Source organism: Spinacia oleracea, chromosome 5 (assembly GCF_020520425.1).
Source record: "Spinacia oleracea cultivar Varoflay chromosome 5, BTI_SOV_V1, whole genome shotgun sequence".
NCBI classification, from domain to species: Eukaryota; Viridiplantae; Streptophyta; class Magnoliopsida; order Caryophyllales; family Amaranthaceae; genus Spinacia; species Spinacia oleracea.
The window spans coordinates 8,122,093-8,142,527 of record NC_079491.1 but is presented as its reverse complement, the minus strand read 5'-3'; the positions used below and the strand labels follow the sequence as shown (position 1 = coordinate 8,142,527).

The 20,435-nt window shown below is 37.5% G+C and overlaps 2 protein-coding genes across 3 annotated transcripts; one reads left to right on the top strand and one right to left on the bottom strand.

The window, feature by feature from the left end:
• Nucleotides 1-201: 201 nt before the first annotated feature.
• LOC110788119 (LL-diaminopimelate aminotransferase, chloroplastic) lies at nucleotides 202-11,967 on the top strand. The gene is made up of 9 exons (XM_021992762.2): nucleotides 202-382; nucleotides 528-604; nucleotides 706-890; nucleotides 981-1,043; nucleotides 6,210-6,314; nucleotides 6,650-6,700; nucleotides 7,968-8,288; nucleotides 11,136-11,342; nucleotides 11,467-11,967. Exons 1-9 carry the CDS (start codon nucleotides 291-293, stop codon nucleotides 11,758-11,760), a joined length of 1,395 nt encoding a protein of 464 aa, XP_021848454.1. The 5' UTR covers nucleotides 202-290; the 3' UTR covers nucleotides 11,761-11,967.
• A 1,176-nt stretch (nucleotides 11,968-13,143) lies between these two features.
• LOC110788120 (nucleobase-ascorbate transporter 6) lies at nucleotides 13,144-20,435 on the bottom strand. Of its 2 annotated transcripts, none has more exons than XM_021992764.2 (15): nucleotides 20,130-20,435; nucleotides 19,551-19,685; nucleotides 18,539-18,636; nucleotides 18,237-18,413; nucleotides 17,503-17,603; nucleotides 16,596-16,671; nucleotides 16,426-16,485; nucleotides 16,108-16,292; nucleotides 15,726-15,822; nucleotides 15,450-15,536; nucleotides 15,251-15,309; nucleotides 15,043-15,134; nucleotides 14,886-14,963; nucleotides 14,637-14,797; nucleotides 13,144-14,016 (listed from the first exon to the last, which is right to left on the bottom strand). In XM_021992764.2, the coding sequence occupies exons 2-15, from the start codon at nucleotides 19,654-19,656 to the stop codon at nucleotides 13,798-13,800; spliced, it is 1,596 nt and encodes a 531-aa protein (XP_021848456.1). In that variant the 5' UTR covers nucleotides 19,657-19,685; nucleotides 20,130-20,435; the 3' UTR covers nucleotides 13,144-13,797. The 2 variants fall into 2 exon arrangements, with proteins under 2 accessions (XP_021848456.1, XP_021848457.1); XM_021992765.2 differs by lacking the exon at nucleotides 20,130-20,435 and adding an exon at nucleotides 19,836-20,006.

Here is a 20,435-nt window from a genome sequence, read left to right as displayed (position 1 = left end):
CGGGCATTTTTAGGAAAACGCGGACGTCGTTTAAAAACCCCCTAAAAGAGCGAGAATTAGAAAGTATACGGAGTACTTCGTATCATAAAATGGGTCAAACTTTAGTTTCAAAAGAATAAAATGGGCCAAACCATATAAAATGGCCAAATACTTGTGTTTCTCAAAATGGGTCAAACCATATAGCCATATAGGGTTCTAGTCTTCTAGACTTTAGTTGTGAATTTGCGAGTCTCACTCTCTGATTCTGATAGAAGTGCCAGGCGTCGATAAATTCTCCACCAACTTTGAAAATGTCAGTAACGAATCATCAATTAATTGCGTCTGCCCCTCTTTCGTCTTCTTCGTCTTCTTTCTTTGCTCACTCAAATATCACTTCTTCAAGGTTTGCTTTCTTTTGTTGTTGTTGTTGTTGTTGTTGTTGTTGTTGTTGTTGTTATGGCTGCTGTTGTTGTTTTTGTTGTTGTCATTGTTGTTTCCTTGTTGTTGCTGTTGTTGATATAGAGATTGATTGATATTAATTGTTGCAGAGCTCAGATAGTTGGTGTTAGAGTTAAGAATGCCGGGGTTGTTAAATGTGTTGCAACTCCACCTGCTCAACAGACTGGTATTTCAATTTCACTTGTTCATCATCATCATCGTCCAATTAGGTTAATTAATTTATTAATTCTGAAAATTGAAATGTGTTTTAATTTTGAGAAATTCCAGCTTACACAAGCAAGGTCTCCCGAAACCCGAATATGGCAAAGCTTGAAGCTGGTTATCTCTTCCCTGAGATTGGTAGAAGAAGAAGCGCACACATGTTGAAATATCCAGATGCTCAAGTCATAAGCCTTGGAATTGGTGACACTACTGAGCCTATTCCTGACGTCATTACATCTGCTATGGCTAAGGTTGGCTTCCTCTTTTCGCAACTTGTATATACTTTATGTTATGTTTGTCTCATAGGGTGTTTTTTTGGTGTTTATGTATGGATATTGTAGAGAGCTCATGATCTCTCCACACTCGACGGTTATAGCGGTTATGGAGCTGAACAGGGTGAAAAGGTTATCACTTTACTCCCAATTCTGTATTTTCTTAGCTTTTGTGTGTTTGTCCTAATTCCTAAATATGAAGACATTTGCGTGAAGTTTGTAATACTCCATGAAAACTCAAGCATGCTCTCTATTTCCTTCATTTTGTGGTCACCTACAATAGAGCGGCGCAGCCCTTTAAATAGTGGCAGTAGCACACATTAATTATGTGCCCTTACCTTAACCTAGTACTCATGTCATTACATAGAATCAACCTAGGAAAAGAACAAAATAAGCTACAGCTGGCATGCCTGACTGAACTCCAAGCTTGCTCAGTAACTTGGACTGTTGATGTGTGGGTAAAACTTTGGTAAAGACATCTGCAACTTGGTGAAAAGATGGTATATGCGTAGGCTGAATGACTCCTTCAACTGTCTTGTCTCGAATGAAATGGCAGTTTATATCAACATGCTTTGTTTTTTCATGGTGAACTGGGTTGGCAGAGATGGCAAGAGCAGCTTGATTATCACACATAATGGGAATAACAGTTTCATTTTTTAGGCCCAGATCTCTTAGCAATTGTTTGAGCCACGTCACTTCACAAGCGTTGAGAGCCATTTCCCTGTATTCAGCTTCGGCAGTACCCCTTGCAACCGCAAATTGTCGTTTTGCCAAGAAGAATGCAAAAGCCTGATGTAGATCTTCTAGTGGTTGAGCAGCCAGCCCAATAGCTATCACAGTAAGCAGCAAGTTTCACATTGGAATCACTAGCCAAGAGTATACCCTGATTAACTGAGCCTGCTAGGTACCTTAGGACCCGTTTTGCTGCTTGAAGGTGCACATCAGTGGGTTTGTGCATGAATTTACTAACACATGAACTGTGAAAGCAATGTCTGGTCTTGTTATAGTCAAGTAGATCAGCTTTCCCACCAACTTCTGATATTGTTTAGCATGAGGAAGAGGTACTCACTTTCAGCACTAAGTTTTACATGGGGGTCCATAGACAGCTTCAAAGTTCTGACATTTCTCATCTTGTACACATTCAACAGAACATGCCTTGCTCATTTCTGCCAACTTCAAGTCCCAAGAAATACCTCAACTTTCCCATGTCTTTCATGCGAAATTCTGATGATAGGAACTCTTTTGCTTCTTGAACCTTTTGCATGTTGATTCCTGCAACCAGTAAGTCATCCACATAAATCAAGATTACAGTCAATGCACCTTTTTAACTCTTGGTAAACATTGTGTAATCGTTTTTGGATTGATTGAACCCAAACTCCTTCAAAGCTGAGCTCAATTTCGAGAACCATTGTCTTGGTGCCTGCTTCAGTCCATAAAGAGATTTCAATACTTTGCAGACCTTAGATCCACTTCCCTTCATATCAATCTTCTTCTCTTCAGTTTGAACTTTGATTCTCTCCTCCTTGCCATAATAACCACGAGGAAGCTTCATATACACAGTTTCCGCAAATCAACCTGAAGAAAGGCATTTTTACATCCATTTGATGTACTATCTAGTTCTTAACAGAAGCAACCGCAAGAAGATATCTTAATGTTGTCATTTTTGCAACAGGTACAAATGTTTCAGCATAGTCCACTCCATATTTTTTATTATTTCCTAGAACCACCAATCTGCACTTGTGTTTGTCTAAGCTGCCATCAGAATTGAACTTAGTTCTATATAGCCATTTATTTCCCGGGGCTTTCTTTCCGTAAGGGAGGTCAGTGATTTCCCAAGTGATTTTCCTCTAGAGCATCTAATTCACCATTCATAGCTTTCACCCAAGCCTCAGATTTAGCATCCCTGAAGTTTGTTGGGTCATTTGTCTTTACATGTTGGGCCAAGTAACAGAGGAAGTCTGTAGTAACACCTACATATGTTATGTCTTCTATTTTTATAGGACCATTTGTGAAAGACAAATTAGCTACATGATAGTCCTTGTGCCACACAGGTGGCTATGAGGTCTAGTGGACCTTCTACGCTCAGGTTGAGTGTGAGTGTTTACATTTTCATCACTCCAGTCATCCGTATGCTGAATTTCTGCTGTAGTTTGAGTAATAACACCTCCTTCTGTATCATCCCATATGTTTGGAGAAAGCACAGTTGGATTGTTATTGATGTCAGGTTCATACATGCTTGAGCTAGGTTTAAATAATTTATAGGGATAAATGGACTCATAAAACCTGACATCTCTACTTTCTAAGACAGAGTTTGTTATCAAGTTCAGCTCCCCCTTTTGTTCTTAGCATAACCTAGCATCAAGCATGGAATGCTTCTAGCACTAAACTTATCTGCAGTTCTACTTGGGTTAGAGGCCATAGCAAGACAACCAAATACTCTCAGATTATTGTAATCAGGTTTGGTTTTAAACAACACCTCATAAGGAGTCTTGTAGCCCAAGAGATGAGTTGGCAGTCTGTTTGTCAGGTAAGTTGCTGCAAGAACACAATCTAACCAGAACTTCAGTGGCGGTCCTGCCTGAAAACGGAGAACTCTTGACATCTCGAGGATGTTTCTATGCTTTCTTTCCACCCTTCCATTTTGTTGTGGCCTGCCCACACAAGAAATTTGATGTATTATTCCCAAGTCACTGAAGAACTTGTTGCGATTTTCATCTTGGAATTCCAATGCATTCACCTTGACTGCCTTTCCAAACTGAGTTTTTGCCTTTTTTACAAAGTCTTCAATGGCTTGAAAGGAATCTGACTTATGCACCAGTAAGTGCACCCACATGACACGACTAAAGTCATCTACCAAAGTGAGAAAGTATCAGTTATTTCTCCGTTCTTGACACTCTATAGGGCCCCCCATACATTTATGTGTAATAGATCAAATGCTTCACTTGCTCTCAAATTGCTGCTTCGATATGGAAGCTTAGTGAACTTCTCGAGAGGACTAGTAAGACACACATAATTTTCCCTTCTTTTATACCCTTTAAGGCCATCAATTCTTTCTAAAGGAGCATGCCCCAATCTGTAGTGCCACAAAGTTAATCCACTGAGTTTATCCACATTCTTTACCACTTCAGGCAATTCTGTGAATTTTGTTGTTGCATTCATTGCATTTTTGCTGCTTCCTTTTGTTGTATTGCTCTCAATGCTTGTACTTGCTTTCAGTCTGCAGTGGCTCATTCATGAGGTAATACAAACCTCTATCAGCTCTGCCCAAACCTATCACATCATTGTTTCTTGGATTCTGAGTCGCACAATATTTTGAGTGGAATATCACTTTATATCCCCCATCTTGTGTCAATCTTTGCACAGAAAGCAGATTATGCGTGAATGATGGCACATATCGGACTTTCTTCAGTTCTACTCCAATTTTTAGTATCACTTTACCTCTGTGAGAAATTGTGGCTGTCTCCACAGTTGGCAAATTGATTTTATGCTCACTGTGCACCTTATCAGCCTCAACAAGTTGGTTCAGGCTTCCTGTCGGATGCCCCCGAGTCTATAATTCTATATCCACTCTCCTTCCAAAGTGTCAGCAAAAATGGCAGCTCACCCGATTTCTTCATCAGCTTCTGTATCACCAAATCCATTTCTTGTACGGCTTGAACTGGGCAGCATCTTCGAGAATTGCTCAATTGGTTGGAGTGTCAGTCCTGCAGTTACTGTATCTGTAGTTGCTGCAGAGTTTGCTGAGGTTCTTCCACCCCTTCCATTTCTTCCTCCTCTACTCCATCTTGCTCCCCTGCCACCTCTATTATTGGGAGTAAAAGTATGACCATCTCGAGGCTTGTTTCTGCTGTCTTTTTGTCCAGCATTTCTCACTAATATGGTCTGTCTTACCACATGCTGTGCATGTGTCAGTTCCCTTACTAAACATAGCTGAGGAATCTGATTCTTCTTTGACAGATTTCAGAGCCTCTCTCTGTGGCTCTTCTTGCTGTAGCATGCTACAGGCTCCCTCCACAACTGGCAACTGTGTACATCAGCAAACTTCTATGTGATGAATAGGACTCATCTAGTCCATTCAAAAGCTGGAACAGTTTTAACTCTTCTTGTTGTTGCTGCAACTCCTTGAGGAAGGCAGTGATTTCAGTGGTGAGGTTTGTAATGGGTGGCAGGGTGTTCATTGACTCAAGCTCTTTCCACAAGGTTTTCATAACAGTGAAATAAGTCATTTATAGACTTTCCACCTTGCTTAGTCTCAAATATATCTTTGCAAATCTTGTACTTTCTTGACCCATTTATTACAGAAAATCTCTGTTCTAAATGTTTCCAAATCTGAGAGGCCTCATTCATGAACATAATAGACTTCTCTATAGAGTCTGAAACATTGGAAATAATCCATGAAATGACCATATTGTTACAAGTATCCCAAGCATCTTGCTTTACATTGTTATCAGGGTCTCTTTTCACAGCTCCAGTTAAGAAACCATGCTTTCTCTTTGAACCTAGACCAATTTCAAATGATCTACTCCAGGCCCTATAGTTTCCACTTCCCTGCAACTTTTCTATCTGGACTGTATTACTCCCTTCAAAAGGATGTAAATATAGAGGACTATTTATTTCTATGGTTGACATGACTTTTAGAGTTTAAAGATTTAAACTTTCATCAACACCAAACTTTAAAGATCTAAAATTTCAGAGTATAATCACCGCAGCTAGGATATTATATAAATACTAAGACAATATTAAGGATTTTGCATGGAAACAGAACAATACGCAAGTAAGTGAAACAGATATTTAACTTCAGATTGATTTGGATGAACCTGGCTCTGTTACCATGAAGACATTTGCGTAAAGTTTGTAATACTCCATGAAAACTCAAGCAAGCTCACTATTTCATTCATTTTGTGGTCACCAACAGTAGAGCGGCGCAGCCCTTTAAGTAGTGGCAGTAGCACACATTCATTCTGTGCCCTTACCTTAACCTAGTACACATGTCATGACATAGAATCAACCTAGGAAAAGAACAAAATAAGCTACAGCTGGAAGGACCACATACACAACTGCTACAAGTGCTATTGCTTGCTAATTATACTCATTTTACGCCTGATTGCTTACTGCATAGCATCTTAACACTACCTTGCTCAATAAAATAAGCAAAGGGTAGAATACATTGTGATGTCATGTGATTAACTGGATGAAATCCTTTGTTGAATGTTCCAACGTTCATACTATGCTTGTTCCTTTTGTTATACTTTCACTGCATATGTGTGCAAAGATGACCAACACTAGTTTTATCTGTAGAAAGTAAGAGCTGCAATTGCTTCAACATATTATGGAGGCCTTGGGATCGAAGAGGGCGATATATTTGTCTCAGACGGAGCTAAGTGTGACATAGCGCGGCTTCAGGTTAGTTATAGTCTATGTAAGCTTGAGACTGATTTTTGATGAGTTATCACTTATCAGACGTGTGTCCCTCTGTCTAGAATTGATTGTCACATTGTTCCAACCTCTCATAATATATGATTTGTTTGAGAATCCGTTCATAATCTGTTTTTGGAAATGTGGCATCTTTTCTGGATGACGGGAGAATGTAATGTATAGGAAACAACAAGAATGGAAAAAAATGTGAAAACTCTGGGAAGAATTTAAAGAAGATTGTGTTGAATAGTCTGAGTAGCTCAGGCTCTGTCCCATTCTTTTGTTCATTAGTCTGATGAATTGTTACTATTTTCTTCTGACAGATGCTTTTTGGATCAGATGTCACAATGGCCGTGCAAGACCCATCATACCCAGTATGTTATGTTTCAGTGTAAAGCTCTCATATTTACTGTTTGGATCTATCTATTTCATGTAGTTGATGAGAATGAGGAGATCTTACCTTTAAGTGGCTATTTAGTTCTATGGTTCTATCATATCGCTCCATTTTGAAATAATACACATTGACTTTTTAAAACAAAATTTAACCATTATTTTTATATGATACTCCGTAATCGAGTCTTCAAGGCTTCACTTTCCCTTGGGCTTTTTGGTTAAAGTGGTTGTTTGCTGGTGAATGCAAATGTAACCTACAGGATGTGAGTCGTGTCCGATTCTTTAGTATTGTCAATTGCACTCAGGTGTTAGACAAATTGTTTTCTAATTACTCGTATGACCTAAATCATGTCAATCTTGTGTGTATGGTTATACCAGGTGGTTTTCTGGCTATTTTGGATTTTGAGATCCTTCAGTTTTAATGATCCCATGGTGGCCTAAGCTTCCAAGTTTCTTAACGTCCTTCAGCTACCGTTATTGTAGTTGCCATCAGCTGCTTACATGTATAGAGTCATTAGTGCCCTTTTGCCCTTTCTTGTGTTGCCAAGGTTATTACTTGTTTGCCTTTTCTCATGGAATAAGGAAATTTATATTCGGTGTAGCAAATTGAGCCTTGTAGTTAAACCTTACTATATGTCAGCATTCAAAACAATACTCAGTATGATATATCGACTCACTGTTACATGATTCGCTAGTATGAGATTGCGTACGGGTTCGCAATTCGCTACATAATTTGCTAAACTAGTCCAAAATTGTACCACTTTCATGTTATAATTCGCCTTTTCGGTTCGCGGTTCGTGGGGCGGTTAAAGAATTAGGTAACACTGTATCGACTGTAAACCTACTTCTTGTTGTGATGAATGAGTACCTACATCTCGAAATGTGCATATACTGGTACTTGTTTGTGAATGAAAGGGTCTTAAATCTCAATAGTTAAAACGATTCAATAATTCCAGATGAAGGGAGTTTTATTTATGACCTTCTGGTTGTGGTAAGTGTCAAGTCCGGCAACCTACATTGTTAAATAGGATTATTATGTTTTGCTAACATGTTTATCCTTCGCTGTGGAGGAAGAGTTTTGTACTTAATAATTGATGGGTGAGGTTTAACCAATAGTCTGTTGGTGTGGTGGGAATAGAAAAAATTGATTGGACTAATTAAAAGAAGTGTTTAGGGACAGGAGTATATTCCTCAATTCGTATTTCTAATTTCACATTAATCATCTAAAAAATGTATTTTGGTTTGCAGGCGTATGTAGACTCGAGTGTTATAATGGGCCAAACAGGACAGTATCAGAAGGATTCCGAAAAGTATGGTAAAATTGAGTACATGAGGTGTATTCCTGAGAATGGCTTCTTTCCAGATCTGTCTACTGTTGGCAAGACGGAGATTATTTTTTTCTGTTCACCAAACAATCCTACTGGTGCCGCTGCAACAAGAGAGCAACTAACCAAATTGGTACAATTTGCTAAGGACAATGGGTCAATCATTGTCTATGATTCTGCATATGCAATGTACATTTCAGATGACAGCCCACGCTCAATTTATGAAATTCCTGGAGCCAAGGAGGTAAGCTGACATGATATAATGGCACTTTCTTTTTAGGAGTTTCTTGCACTTAATTTCCTGAAACTAGAGTACCCTTACCATTTTTACTGGTTACTACCAACCTATGCTACACGGAACAGACGTAAATTGGGTGTTGCGATACAAGCTGAAATATTATTTAGATAATTGCGTGAATTTACCGTCCCCCCCCCCCCCCCTGCTGAAACCACCAAAAAAGTTTGGTGTGAAGGAGATTAAGATAAAGTAAATTGGGAGGCTCACATATTCACTATTGACTAAGGTCCATTGCTCTTTGCCCTTTTTTTACCCCCCTCGTTCTTTCGGATTAGGCCACAAATAAACATGGAGGAGATCACTGGAGATCGCAGGGCTGGGTTTTTTCCCCTAGTGAATGGGCTATCCTTTGAGCGAGAAACACAATTTCCCTTTTTGTTGTTTCCTTCTATTTCTGAAACTTTTCGCTAGATGTTGAAACTATTAACTTGTTTCTGAATGATCTGTAACATCTACATTTCTGTGCAACACAGCTACCAAATAGCAAGTCTCTCTCTTTAATTAGTTATGATGTTGAGAGAGTATTTGAAGGTTGTTGTAAATAATTATATGTATTAATGTGGTTACATTTTTGTTTTTCTTTGGATATAGAGATTTTATTGTTATAAATAAAATTCGAACCACTTAAATGACTCCTAGCCACCTAGGAGCCCTCTTATAGACTATAGAGTTTTTTTTTTTTTTTTGGGTAAGAGTAAAGTATGTTAAGAAGCTCGAAACAAAACCCCATAGGTTAGCTCACCAAAACGAACCCTCTAGGAGGCACCCTTAAGGAGAGCTTGGGGAAAACATAACACCTATACAACCAAAAAACCTGAGAGTTTGTCAGTCCATTCCCTATCTGTCCTACTTATCCTCTTTCCTAACATGTGTATGCTTCTGTTTTTAACAAGAAATTTAACAGCATTTACAGTATTATCTACATTAAAAATCGAATGATTCCAATAGCCTCTATTAAGCGTTTGCCAAATCAAGTAGACTGTAGCAGCAACAGCAGCCATAAGCACCCCTTTTCTCCATTTTGAAGCTTTATACCCATCTCGGATCCAGTTACACAGAGTACCAATCCCTACAGTTCTATAAGAGTATAAGGGATGTTCAGCCATAACATAACCTCTTTGAAACATATTCACAGTAGCCAAAGAGGTGATCCTTGTGTCTGGGAAATTCCCACAGATCACACAATCATCTGTATCAGCTATTCCGAGGTGCTTCAATCTGGTACGAGACTGAATCCTATTCAGCATCACTAACCAGAGGATAAGACTGTTTGGGGATCACATTTCTAGTCCAAAAAAAGACCAGTTCAGAACATTGCCAGGCCCTTGCAGCAGATTATAAACCTTCGAAATGGAGTATTTCTAACTCAAATTCGAGGTATCACATCTGATTTTCTGAACTATTTCCTGTTAAACCTTACAGATACACTTCAAGCTCCAACTAGCAGTTTTAGGAGCTTCAAATCCCAACCAGTCGTTTTGCTTCACATACACTTCACTTACCCATTTCAACCACAATGAATCTTGTTTCTGAGCAATGTTCCATACTAGCTTACCAATGGCTGCCTTGTTCCACAGAAGAATGTTTCGAAGCTCCAACCCACCTGCTTTCTTCGCATCACACATCTTATCCCAACTCACATACCCCGTTTTAGTGCTAGCTACATCTCCCGACCATTGGAAAGCCCTGCAAACTGATACGATCTTTCTAAGGACAGCTTTGGGAAGTAAGAAAATCTGACCCCAATATACGTGAATACTCATTAGAACCGAATTGATCAGGACCAGTCTCCCTGCATAGGAGATATTTCTAGATTGCCAAATTCGAATTCTAGCTGTGATATTCTCCATTAGTTGTTCACGTCAGCAACAATCAACTTCTTTGTGCTGATTGGGAAGACTATAGAGTTGCAACATAGGGATTAGGAAGCAAGATAGACAACTCAATTCTGACACATCACAAAATTGTGTCACAGATATCAACTCTTGAATCCCTTAGAATAGGCACGTAGCGAACTGGAGAAGCTTACTTAAGGAGGGCTGAATCGAAATGTTGTTCCAACTTCCAGTGTACTTGCAAGTCAATTACGCAAACTTATGGAGGAACAAGGGGCCATTTATAAGATATTTCAGAGTAGGACCAATATTCTTTCCCTTACAAGATAGAGTTTACCTTGTCTTCTTGGTTTAATGGGTCCTTTTTCCAGGGTTTTCCTTTATTGATGTACAATGTTGTTAAGGAAGAAGAGGAAGATTTAGTTAACGGTCTCTTACTTCACTTTCCTAAGGTGTTATTTATTGCGTCATAGATCACAATTTGTTGGTTTCTACCATAACTTGTGAAGGACATCTGGGTTTTATTGGGAACAAAGGTCAACGTAAAAGAGGATTTTTCAAGTAGAAAGTCGGGTTCTCATAACATTTTGGTGGTGCATATGGAAGGGAAGGAATTGGTGAAATATTGAGGACATTGCATATTCAAGATATGAATGTATTTATTATATATATTGTTCCTCTTTCATAGCAGTTTTGCATAGTTAGAACCAATAGCTTCATTCGGGGCATCCCTTTGTCCTTGATTTATAGATAATACTAGCTTTTCTTTGGCTTGAGGTTTTAGTCTACTCTCTAGCCCTACTTTATGCTTCGGTTACTCTTCACGGTTGGGGGTGGGTTTTTTTTATCCTATTTTTTCTGACTAACTAAATTTCTCCACTAAATTACAAACTGGTTATTTGTCTAGGCTTATAGCTTGAAATTTTAACATATTATATATGTTGGTGGGTGTTGGTAGGTTGCTATTGAAACAGCGTCGTTTTCAAAGTATGCTGGATTCACGGGTGTTCGTCTTGGGTGGACTGTTGTGCCAAAAGAGCTTTTATTTTCAGATGGATTTCCGGTTGCAAAGGATTTTAATCGCATAGTATGTACTTGCTTTAATGGTGCTTCCAACATATCCCAAGCAGGTGGTCTAGCTTGCCTTTCTCCACAAGGCCTCGAGGTCGGTTATTATTGTCTTTGCTCTCTATCTACTTAAATTATGTATATTTTGAACATTGTAATTCATCTTAATTTATTGCAAACGCGAAGAAGGGTTCATGTTTGATTGAACATTAATTTTGCAGGCGATGAAGGAAGTGATTGGTTTCTACAAAGAAAATACAAAGATAATAGTGGATACATTCAAGTCCCTCGGTTTTAACGTATATGGAGGGACGAATGCGCCATATGTATGGGTACACTTTCCTGGCCGAAGTTCGTGGGATGTTTTCAGTGAGATTCTTGAAAAGACTCATGTGGTTACCACACCGGGTAGTGGGTTCGGGCCCGGTGGCGAAGGTTTCGTCCGTGTTAGTGCCTTTGGTCACAGGGATAATATTCTTGAAGCCTGCAGAAGATTCAAGGAGTTGTACAAGTGATTCCATGCAGCTTCAACAATATTTCTTGAACTTGCTTATTGAATCTTAAATAATGATGTTCATGTGCATCTCTCTTTTGTTCCTTTTTTTTCCCAATATCTTTATTTTGACGAATTATAATCTAATTGACAAATGGTATCCCGAAAAATTAGGATCATGTAATATGAATAATGTTAGTTCAGTTAGTTGGTTAGCCAGTTCGAATCATTATAGTTGACCACTCTAAAGCTTGTACCAAAAACATAGTTATATACTCCGTACTGCGTAGTTTATATCAATCGTAAACTGAATTAGAAAGGATACCTTTACTTACCCGAACAATGCCTATGGCAGTAAACTCAAAAGGTGCTCAACTTTTTTTTAGTGGGTTCTTGATATACGCTTTCATAAAAACAAAAAGCCCTTTTATCCAACCAACAGACCCGGTTAATACTTTATCGGATTGGGTACCCGGTCCGTTTATATTTTAGAAAATCAGAAATTTATCGGGTTCATTTTTGTTGGGTCAACAGATCAGCAGGTCGGGTACTCCATGTTGGAAGTTCTTGTTGGGAAACACAAAAGAAAAGATTGTAAATTTGTAAAATAAGAGAGTTTCACATTGAAAGAATTCTTCATATTCTCCTTGTTTATTTATTGGGGGTGTGGGTGTAACTCTTATTTGAGAATTGAGAGTAGTATAGGAGGACACGTAACATCGTGCACCGGCTAGGCCTGGCCGTGGGCCTTTTTCCTTGCTTGGGAATGGTCGTTGGATTAATTAGCATTAATTGCGTCCGTTACAGCCTTCATGATTATGTCTGTATTTTGCCGTTACAACCTTTACTGGCCGTCATTTACTGTTGGCTCTTCTTAATTCTGATTACTTGGAATTTCGGTTCATTCCAAAACACATATTAAAAACAAACACATTTTCCAGAAAATCGAAACACACATTCATTTCTCTCACACAAAATTGCTCTTGGTTTTAGGCATATATTCTGACTCCATCCGGTTTTGTGAGTGCACAAAAAGTCTACTACACCGGGAGGTAGCGTAGAATCATCTATTAGGATAGTGGGTGTTCACGAAGCAACAATTGTTCATCAATCGGTTCATCAACCAGATAAGTTTGTTTTAATTTTCGTATCTATCACAATACTCCATAGGTAACACGCTTGATCCAACAGGGTTTGTTTTTTTACATAACCAAAGCCTAGATTGTGTTGGAGTTTTAGCGTTTCAACTTCTTGTATATTTTAGAAAGAATTAAGGTGTCCTATATAAACCCTAAACCCCAATTAAGGGTTCAATTTCAGAAATCGAAGGGACGTTGGCTAGGGTTGAATCTCAGTGGAGTTAAGGGTTTCAATCTCATTCGAATCAATTGTAATAGAAGAATAGTAGAGACACGAACATCATATTATTGAATAAAAACACTTGAAATATAAAAAGTCGGATAAAATCACGGTTATCTTGTGTTTCTACTCATCAAAATAAGTTATTTATGCTAATACATGACACAAATAGAAACTTACAGTAGGACTTGATACACTTTCAACATAACTTCGAACAAAAGTTCACTAACAGCTTCAACTACCTCCTCTTGCATGCAACCTGAATGAATCTGAAGTCTGAAGTCTGAAGTCTGATCAGCCTATTACGACTTACGAGCCCTCGTATACCGCTATATTCCTGTGCAGAAAAACTACCAAGCTCGAGATTATATCACTGCAAATCTACTTTACGCTCTTAAGCGGGAGGGCGTTACACAACACCGGCAATAAATCCTGATTCGTAAACCATTATATTGGCCTTGTTTCTTTTGTTGCTTCGCTTCATTACAACTAATACATTGGATTTACAACACATAAATAAACAAATAATTCGTCCTAAAAGGCATCCTACAAAAAGTAACAAACTAATTTATACTGAAAAACTATTGCATATTGTCGATCAAATAATGATTACTAGTATAGAGCACGACCATCGATCATACTCGTGGAAAGCTCAATGCTTTTTGGTGATAAGTAACCCATCTTCAAAAGATTACAATAATCACACCGATGGGAAGTACTTGTTTAGGTTGAAGGGAAGAGAATAGAATTCCTCACTCCTCGTGTCACCCTTGTAAGACCGGAACTTATCCCACCAATGCTTACCCCTGTCCTTTCTCACTGACCCTTCTTTCCGGTGTAGTGTATTGTCTAAGAAATATGCTACGATTCCAGCTACAAATGCTTCCGAAGAGAAGGGAACGTTCACCATGTCATTGAACTGTCAATTTTAAGAATGCATGAGAATATGAGATGATTATTCATCCAATAAGTCAAGAAAGACTCATGACAGTAATAGATCAAAGATAAAAGTAAAGATAAATTGTTTTTTACCACCTACGAAAATCAAAAATTTGTTTTTTACCACTTCAAAACTAAAACTTGTATTTTACCACCTAAAAAAAGTTAAAACTTGTATTTTACCACCTGAAAACGGTAAAATAGATGGAAATATTATGTGGGGCTTATTAATTCAATTTTACTCCAATTTTACTCCCTCCACGATTTTGTTTAACTCCTTCATTCTCCTCTCTACTGCCATTTAATTTTGTCAATTTTGTGAACTAATGGTAGGAAAAACTATGTGAATTCATGGAAGAGAAGAAGCGGGAGAAGAGAAGCGAGTTAAATACATGAAATCGTGAAAAAAGAGAAAATATTAGAAATATTGCCGTTATTGTGCCCCCCAACATAACGGTTTCATCTATTTCTTAATTTTCAGGTGGTAAAATACAAGTTTTAGTTTTTCAAGTGGTAAAAAGCAAATTTTCGATTTGTTTAGGTGGTAAAAAACAATATTTCCTATAAGTAAAATAGATTATTCATAAAATAGAACATTACCCATCTTGCGCCAGTATGGACGGGCCCAAAACCCTTAATTGCTTCGAACTCATTGAAGTATTGAGGTATCGATAAACCCAAGAAAATGGAGAATCCAAGTATGAACTTTGTACGAAAGCTGTTGAGATTGCAGAACTGAAGGAAGCTCAAACCAACAGAGCCTGCATCGAATCAACATTACATACTAAGTCAATAGAATGTTCCGTGGTTGTTTTCACTTTTTATCTTGTCAAATCACATATTACTTACCAACATAGGCAAAGAAGAGGCAGTACAGAGCAGCGATGATTGGTGAAGGAATTGAAGCAAACACTGCTCCGAATTTACCTGCAGTATATCATGTATGTTTAGGAAACAAATGCAGGAAAAGAGAGAGAAAGATATACAAATATTAGGATATACGCACCAAGAATGGAGAAGAATAACATAAAGCCAGCTGATATTTGGACAACCCGTCTGCTACCAACACGTGTTAGTGTTAAAAGGCCGGCGTTTTCACTGCATAAAACACCAAAAAGAACCAGAACAGCCTTAGTAAATAAAAACTAATACTACAAAAATTTCACCAAAAATATTCATGCACGCTAAGTACAAAAAAGATGTCATGGTCTTACACAGAAACGGAGGACCCAATCCCGGTTCCAAACAACCCAGACAACAAAATGCCAACTCCCTGCCAAGAAGAAGATAAGCTTAGCTATTAGCTATCGAAATAAAAATCTTGTACTTACAAGAAAACTAAGGAGAATTTCAAATAAGCAATGTTTTATGCAAGTCGAAGGCAAGGGTAATTCGGTAATTCCATTATTCTACCTGCCAACCAACACCGCGACTAAGAACAGAAGGAGGCATCATTGTTGCACTAGCCGACCTTGAGACTGCAATGAAGGCACCAGTGGACTGCAAGTGGAATAAAAACAGTCTAAATTATTATTAAAAAGATAAAGTATTTCACGCAACATGGACTAAGTGCATAAGATCAAATACTATAAATTTTAGTAATGTAAATTATACTCCCTCACAGGGCGCTGATATAATGAACATTGATTTTAGGGTAGTTCCAAATATCAGAATAAAAGATAAACACACCTCAACGAGAGCAACAAATGAAGTCAACATCATAGCAAAGGCTTCTCCAGCATCAAACGTGGGCGCTCCCCATTGGAACGGATATGGAACTCTGATCCTGCAGCATGAGACCAGAATCATTAGACAACAGCTTATACAGTTATACTTCCCAGTAACAGTATCTTCTAGCATTAAGGCCGGTAAATAGGACAGTTTATGTTTAACTTGAACAGTAATTAAGGAACTCATTAAGCAAGCAAACACCAAAAAGACACACAAAAAATGATGAAAAATATGTGGCAATAACACAATTCACACCGTAGCTCTATTTATAAAACAAACATTTGAAAAAAAGCAAACAATAACATGGGAAATACAACTCCGAAAACGAATAATATATTACCATGGAGCACCACTTATAAGTCCGGATTTATCAGTACGACATGTGGTCTGTGTCCTTGGTGCTGAATGATTATATGCTCCACCCACTGTAAGGATGTGCGCGTATAGCCAAACTATAGCCACAGAGATCAGAACAGCAAACCGCTCAAAAACGTGCTTCCCAAATTTTGTAGCTTGCGATAGATACTGCAAAATATATCGTGGCTGAATCAATATACTGGAGCTAAATGATAAATACATGAATGGTGATAAAAGATATATAATTCCAACTCCCAGTTTCAACCACAAAGTGTGAATTTTGACTGTTAAATAATCTTACAATTGCAATAAATATTAGAAGCACTAGCTCAGGCAAGCCAATCTCCACACATTTTGCCACCTAGAGCAACAGAAAACACCTACATCAGCAATAATAAAAAGAAAAGTAAAAGCAACAACTATACTTCGCAAAAAGAGAAGATAAAGAAGTGATTATCACAAAAATATTACCCCAGGAAAACCAAGTTCGTAGAGTCCAAAGCCAACCATAGATATCAAGGGAACCACTGATAATGGGCTCAGAAACCTGTAAGATACCAAAGGACGGTTGTAAGACTAACACTGGTTGATACATAGCTGAGCATGAAGAAGAAACAAAGAATTCTTGAGCAGATTCTAAACATTGATGCAAGAGCTGCCTTAATTTTCATCTCAACCCAAGCAGCATTCTTAAACGAAGAATAACAATAACAGACTAGTGAGTACCAAAAAAGAGGTTTACTTAATTAGGCACCCTTATTGTTTACATGTAAACAGTGCCATCAAGTATGCCTTTATCAGAATCAAGAAGACAAGCCGATAAGTGAACAAGTAACACATTAATGCTGCAATAAGCGAAGGGTAGAACTAGGACATTCGGAATATTACATCACCTGAAACTATTAACAAAGATGAAGGTTTACCACAGTATAGACCACTAATATATTTTTTTAATAACGAAAGAATTAGAGAGGCTAGGGTTTCATCAAATTACAAAATAAATAATCATGTGTGTTCCACTTTAAAAGTATAAAGTCTCCCATGTTCTTCAACTGTGAGGGTTTGCAACAAAAAGAAAGCTTGTTATTATTCCTTCGTTAGTTAAGATACTTCTATATTAGTATATCAAAGTCTAATGGTAACTTCAACTTCCAGAATAAGTGCACTAGTATCAGTTACTAAACACAAATTAAGCAAAGTGCTGTATATACAAGGAAATACATACAGCAGTAATTTACGACACTGGACATGAGAGTAACACCTAAATCTTCAAAAATCTAAGTCAAAATACAAACCCCGTGATCAGGGTAAACCTACAACTATATATTAGAGTTGATATGGTCAATGATAAGCACCAACACATTAACCACAAACTGACCTTGTGACGTTACGCCAAAGACCACTGAAGCCAAGGACAATTTGAAGGACTGAAGCAACAATCAATGCCCCTTGTATTCCCCGCATTATACTCTTGAATTTCTGTTGAGATATAAGAAAGTTATAAGTGAAACAGTCAATGGCTTGGTTGATTTTTCAGCATTTAGCTTTCCTACTGTAGCTCTAAGATGTAGTTAAACACTTGAACTTAAATTTCATAAATCCCATCTTTCAGACTTCGATTTTTATTTCACTGAAAATCTCAGTTACACAAAAATACTTTTGTTGGCAATATAAAAAGCATCATACTTAATACACACCAAACATATTAAGCTTGAAATACAAACCAAACACCTAAAATATGAAATGGCGATGGCCAAGTTCGCAACATCATATATATTGCATAATCCTGTCTGTGCTTGCTGCTTACTCTAGTCTGAGCATCAGTCAACCTCTTGCTCATACTGAAGGGGCATGACAGGTGACATCGTACATAATAACGCAAGTTGTTTCCTTAAGCGTGATTGTTTGATGACTTTGGTGTATACCTCAAATACTATTGTACTGTGTGTGAGTGTATGTTGAATATGCAGAAACATACAAATAAACTAAAACTGTCATCTAACATGACAATTGAGAGTTGCCTGAATCCTCATTTTGCTTCATCAGACTTGGAAGTACCAATTATCAATCACATACACTACAATCACATAAAACGGGTTTTTAGGCACATACTCTTATAGGATCTTGTTCTTGACTGTATCGACCAGCCAAGATTATGGAAATAGTTGGTGCAACAAAGGTGTAAGATGCTCCAATCACAGCTGGCAATCGAGTCCCGAATGTTGTCTGAAGTAGAGTGTTCAAACCAGCAACAAAAAGCAATGTCTGAATAACTTCTGCTTTCTCTTGCTATTGAAAGATGTAAATGTAAACAATAGTTAGACATTAAACACTCAAAATTGTCAGCAGTCGAAAAGTAAGTCTTATCCAGAACATCATTTCAATTTATCATTAAATTCATCCGCATAACCTACCTTTCCTCCTCCCATCTGGGGTACAAGAGCACTGGGGATGAGAACAGTTGTGCCAAGCATCACAATGTAATGCTGGAAACCAAGAAGGATGGCCTCAGCTGCAAAAGAAAGGGAAAAAAATCAATACTTCACTAGTTGAACATCAGTGGAAGTACATTTTTAACCGACATGCAATGGAAGGTTGCAACAATCTTTGAAAACAATCCTTAACAGAAACAATGAGATAATTGGTGATGGATAAACCTCACTCCAAATTCCAAAGACCAAAGATTTAACACATTTTTGAGAAGGGTAAATACTTGATAAAACTATCACCCGGAAATATTAAAACGACACTTAGGGGAATTCTCATGTTCACCACTAGTATCATACTCCTTGCTCGGATATGATTCTGAAAACAAAACGGAGAAATCCTTGAAAGAGTATGGTACACCGGTCCACCATGAGGACCTTAATATTCCTGTTATACTATGCATGTCATCAACCAAGTAAAGTCGATAAGACGATAAGGCAAGGGTTTGAAAGTGGTTTTCGGACGCCAAGGTGACGGTAAATCCTACAAGTGATTCTAAACACTAATACTCTTTACAATAAAACAAAGGATGTCAATAATGCCAAAAAATCATCTTCTTCCAATAAAAGCAAACATAATTTAGACTCTTCACCGACATTTTCTAAATTAATAATTAGATTTAAGAGGGGCAGAAATTGAATTCCTTTTTTAGCATAGATACAATTAATTGAATTAACTTAAATAAATGAACAGGCTAACCCACCAAAGCTAAAAATAAACAAAAAAAAAATAAGAACACTAAATAAAGTCCATAATCACTACCATAAAACACCTTCACAGTTCACTCAACTCCAATTGCATACTATATAACAATACTATCTCACATTAGTATGTAGAGTATACTCGTTACAATTAACTAAAATTAGAAACACTAAATAAGAAAATGTAACCCAAAAATAGAAATATAAACAAAGAAAAGAGGTGAGGAGAGAGACTCACGCCATGGAGGAGGACTAGTAATGCAGTAAGAAACACTAGGGAGCTGATCTTTCGGCGGGTGCGGCGCTGGCTCGTCCGCCTTAGCTGGTGCTGCACCTCCGGCCATCACTTCTTCTCACTCCTCAGTAATATTCACTAAGAAACACAATCAATACAGTAAAAAGTTAGTGAAGATTGCGAAATCTAAACAAACCCCAGATCCAAACTATTCCTTTTTGAGAAATCCAGTAAAATAGTTTGAACAATTTGAAGAACATTAAATCAAAAACCCAGAAATTTTAGTACCCAGAAAATGAACATCAAAAAGGACACCGACTTGACTAGAAGGGAACAAACCCACATGCATATCCACTATAATTATTGCTCAAAACCTACCTAAAAAGACTGTAAAAAAGCACTAAAAATCAAATTATGTGACCCAAAAAATAGTGGGAAATTTTATGGAAAAAAAAATTTAATGCAAAAAATGTAGTACTAGCATTTACTTTTTTGCTAACTTTAAGAACCAAATGAATTCAAGTTGAAATGACAAAAAAGCAAAAAAAATGTCAAACAAAGTTTTTTTTTTTAGTACCCTACCTAAAAGAAATTCACCAGTTTTTAAGTTATAACAGAACCCAGAAAAAAATGTTGCAGGTTTAACAATGTCTGAAACTCTTATCAGTTCAGCTTTCTCTTTCCTCTTTCTTCCTTCCTTTCTTTCTCTCTCCAAAACTCTTTTGTGTTTCTACTCTTTCTCTCTCTAGAAATCACTAATTTGTGTTTGGCTTACTTTTTGCTAAAATTTGTAAAAGTTTACAGAAAAGAATTCTTTGCTTTATTATGCTTTGAATATTTTGAGCAATTTTTAGTTTTTTGTACACTCAGAAACCAATAAAGTGGCCG

Excerpts from the sequence above, each read along its gene's own strand:
- LOC110788119 (XM_021992762.2), top strand. The coding sequence starts at position 291 with ATGTCAGTAACGAATCATCAATTAATTGCGTCTGCCCCTCTTTCGTCT. Across the intron at positions 891-980 it reads TTACATCTGCTATGGCTAAG|AGAGCTCATGATCTCTCCAC; the intron begins GTTGGCTTCCTC and ends TGGATATTGTAG. Across the intron at positions 1,044-6,209 it reads GAGCTGAACAGGGTGAAAAG|AAAGTAAGAGCTGCAATTGC; the intron begins GTTATCACTTTA and ends TTTTATCTGTAG.
- LOC110788120 (XM_021992764.2), bottom strand. The coding sequence starts at position 19,656 with ATGGCCGGAGGTGCAGCACCAGCTAAGGCGGACGAGCCAGCGCCGCAC. Across the intron at positions 17,604-18,236 it reads AAGAACAAGATCCTATAAGA|AAATTCAAGAGTATAATGCG; the intron begins GTATGTGCCTAA and ends ATATCTCAACAG. Across the intron at positions 16,672-17,502 it reads CTTTGGCGTAACGTCACAAG|GTTTCTGAGCCCATTATCAG; the intron begins GTCAGTTTGTGG and ends GGTATCTTACAG.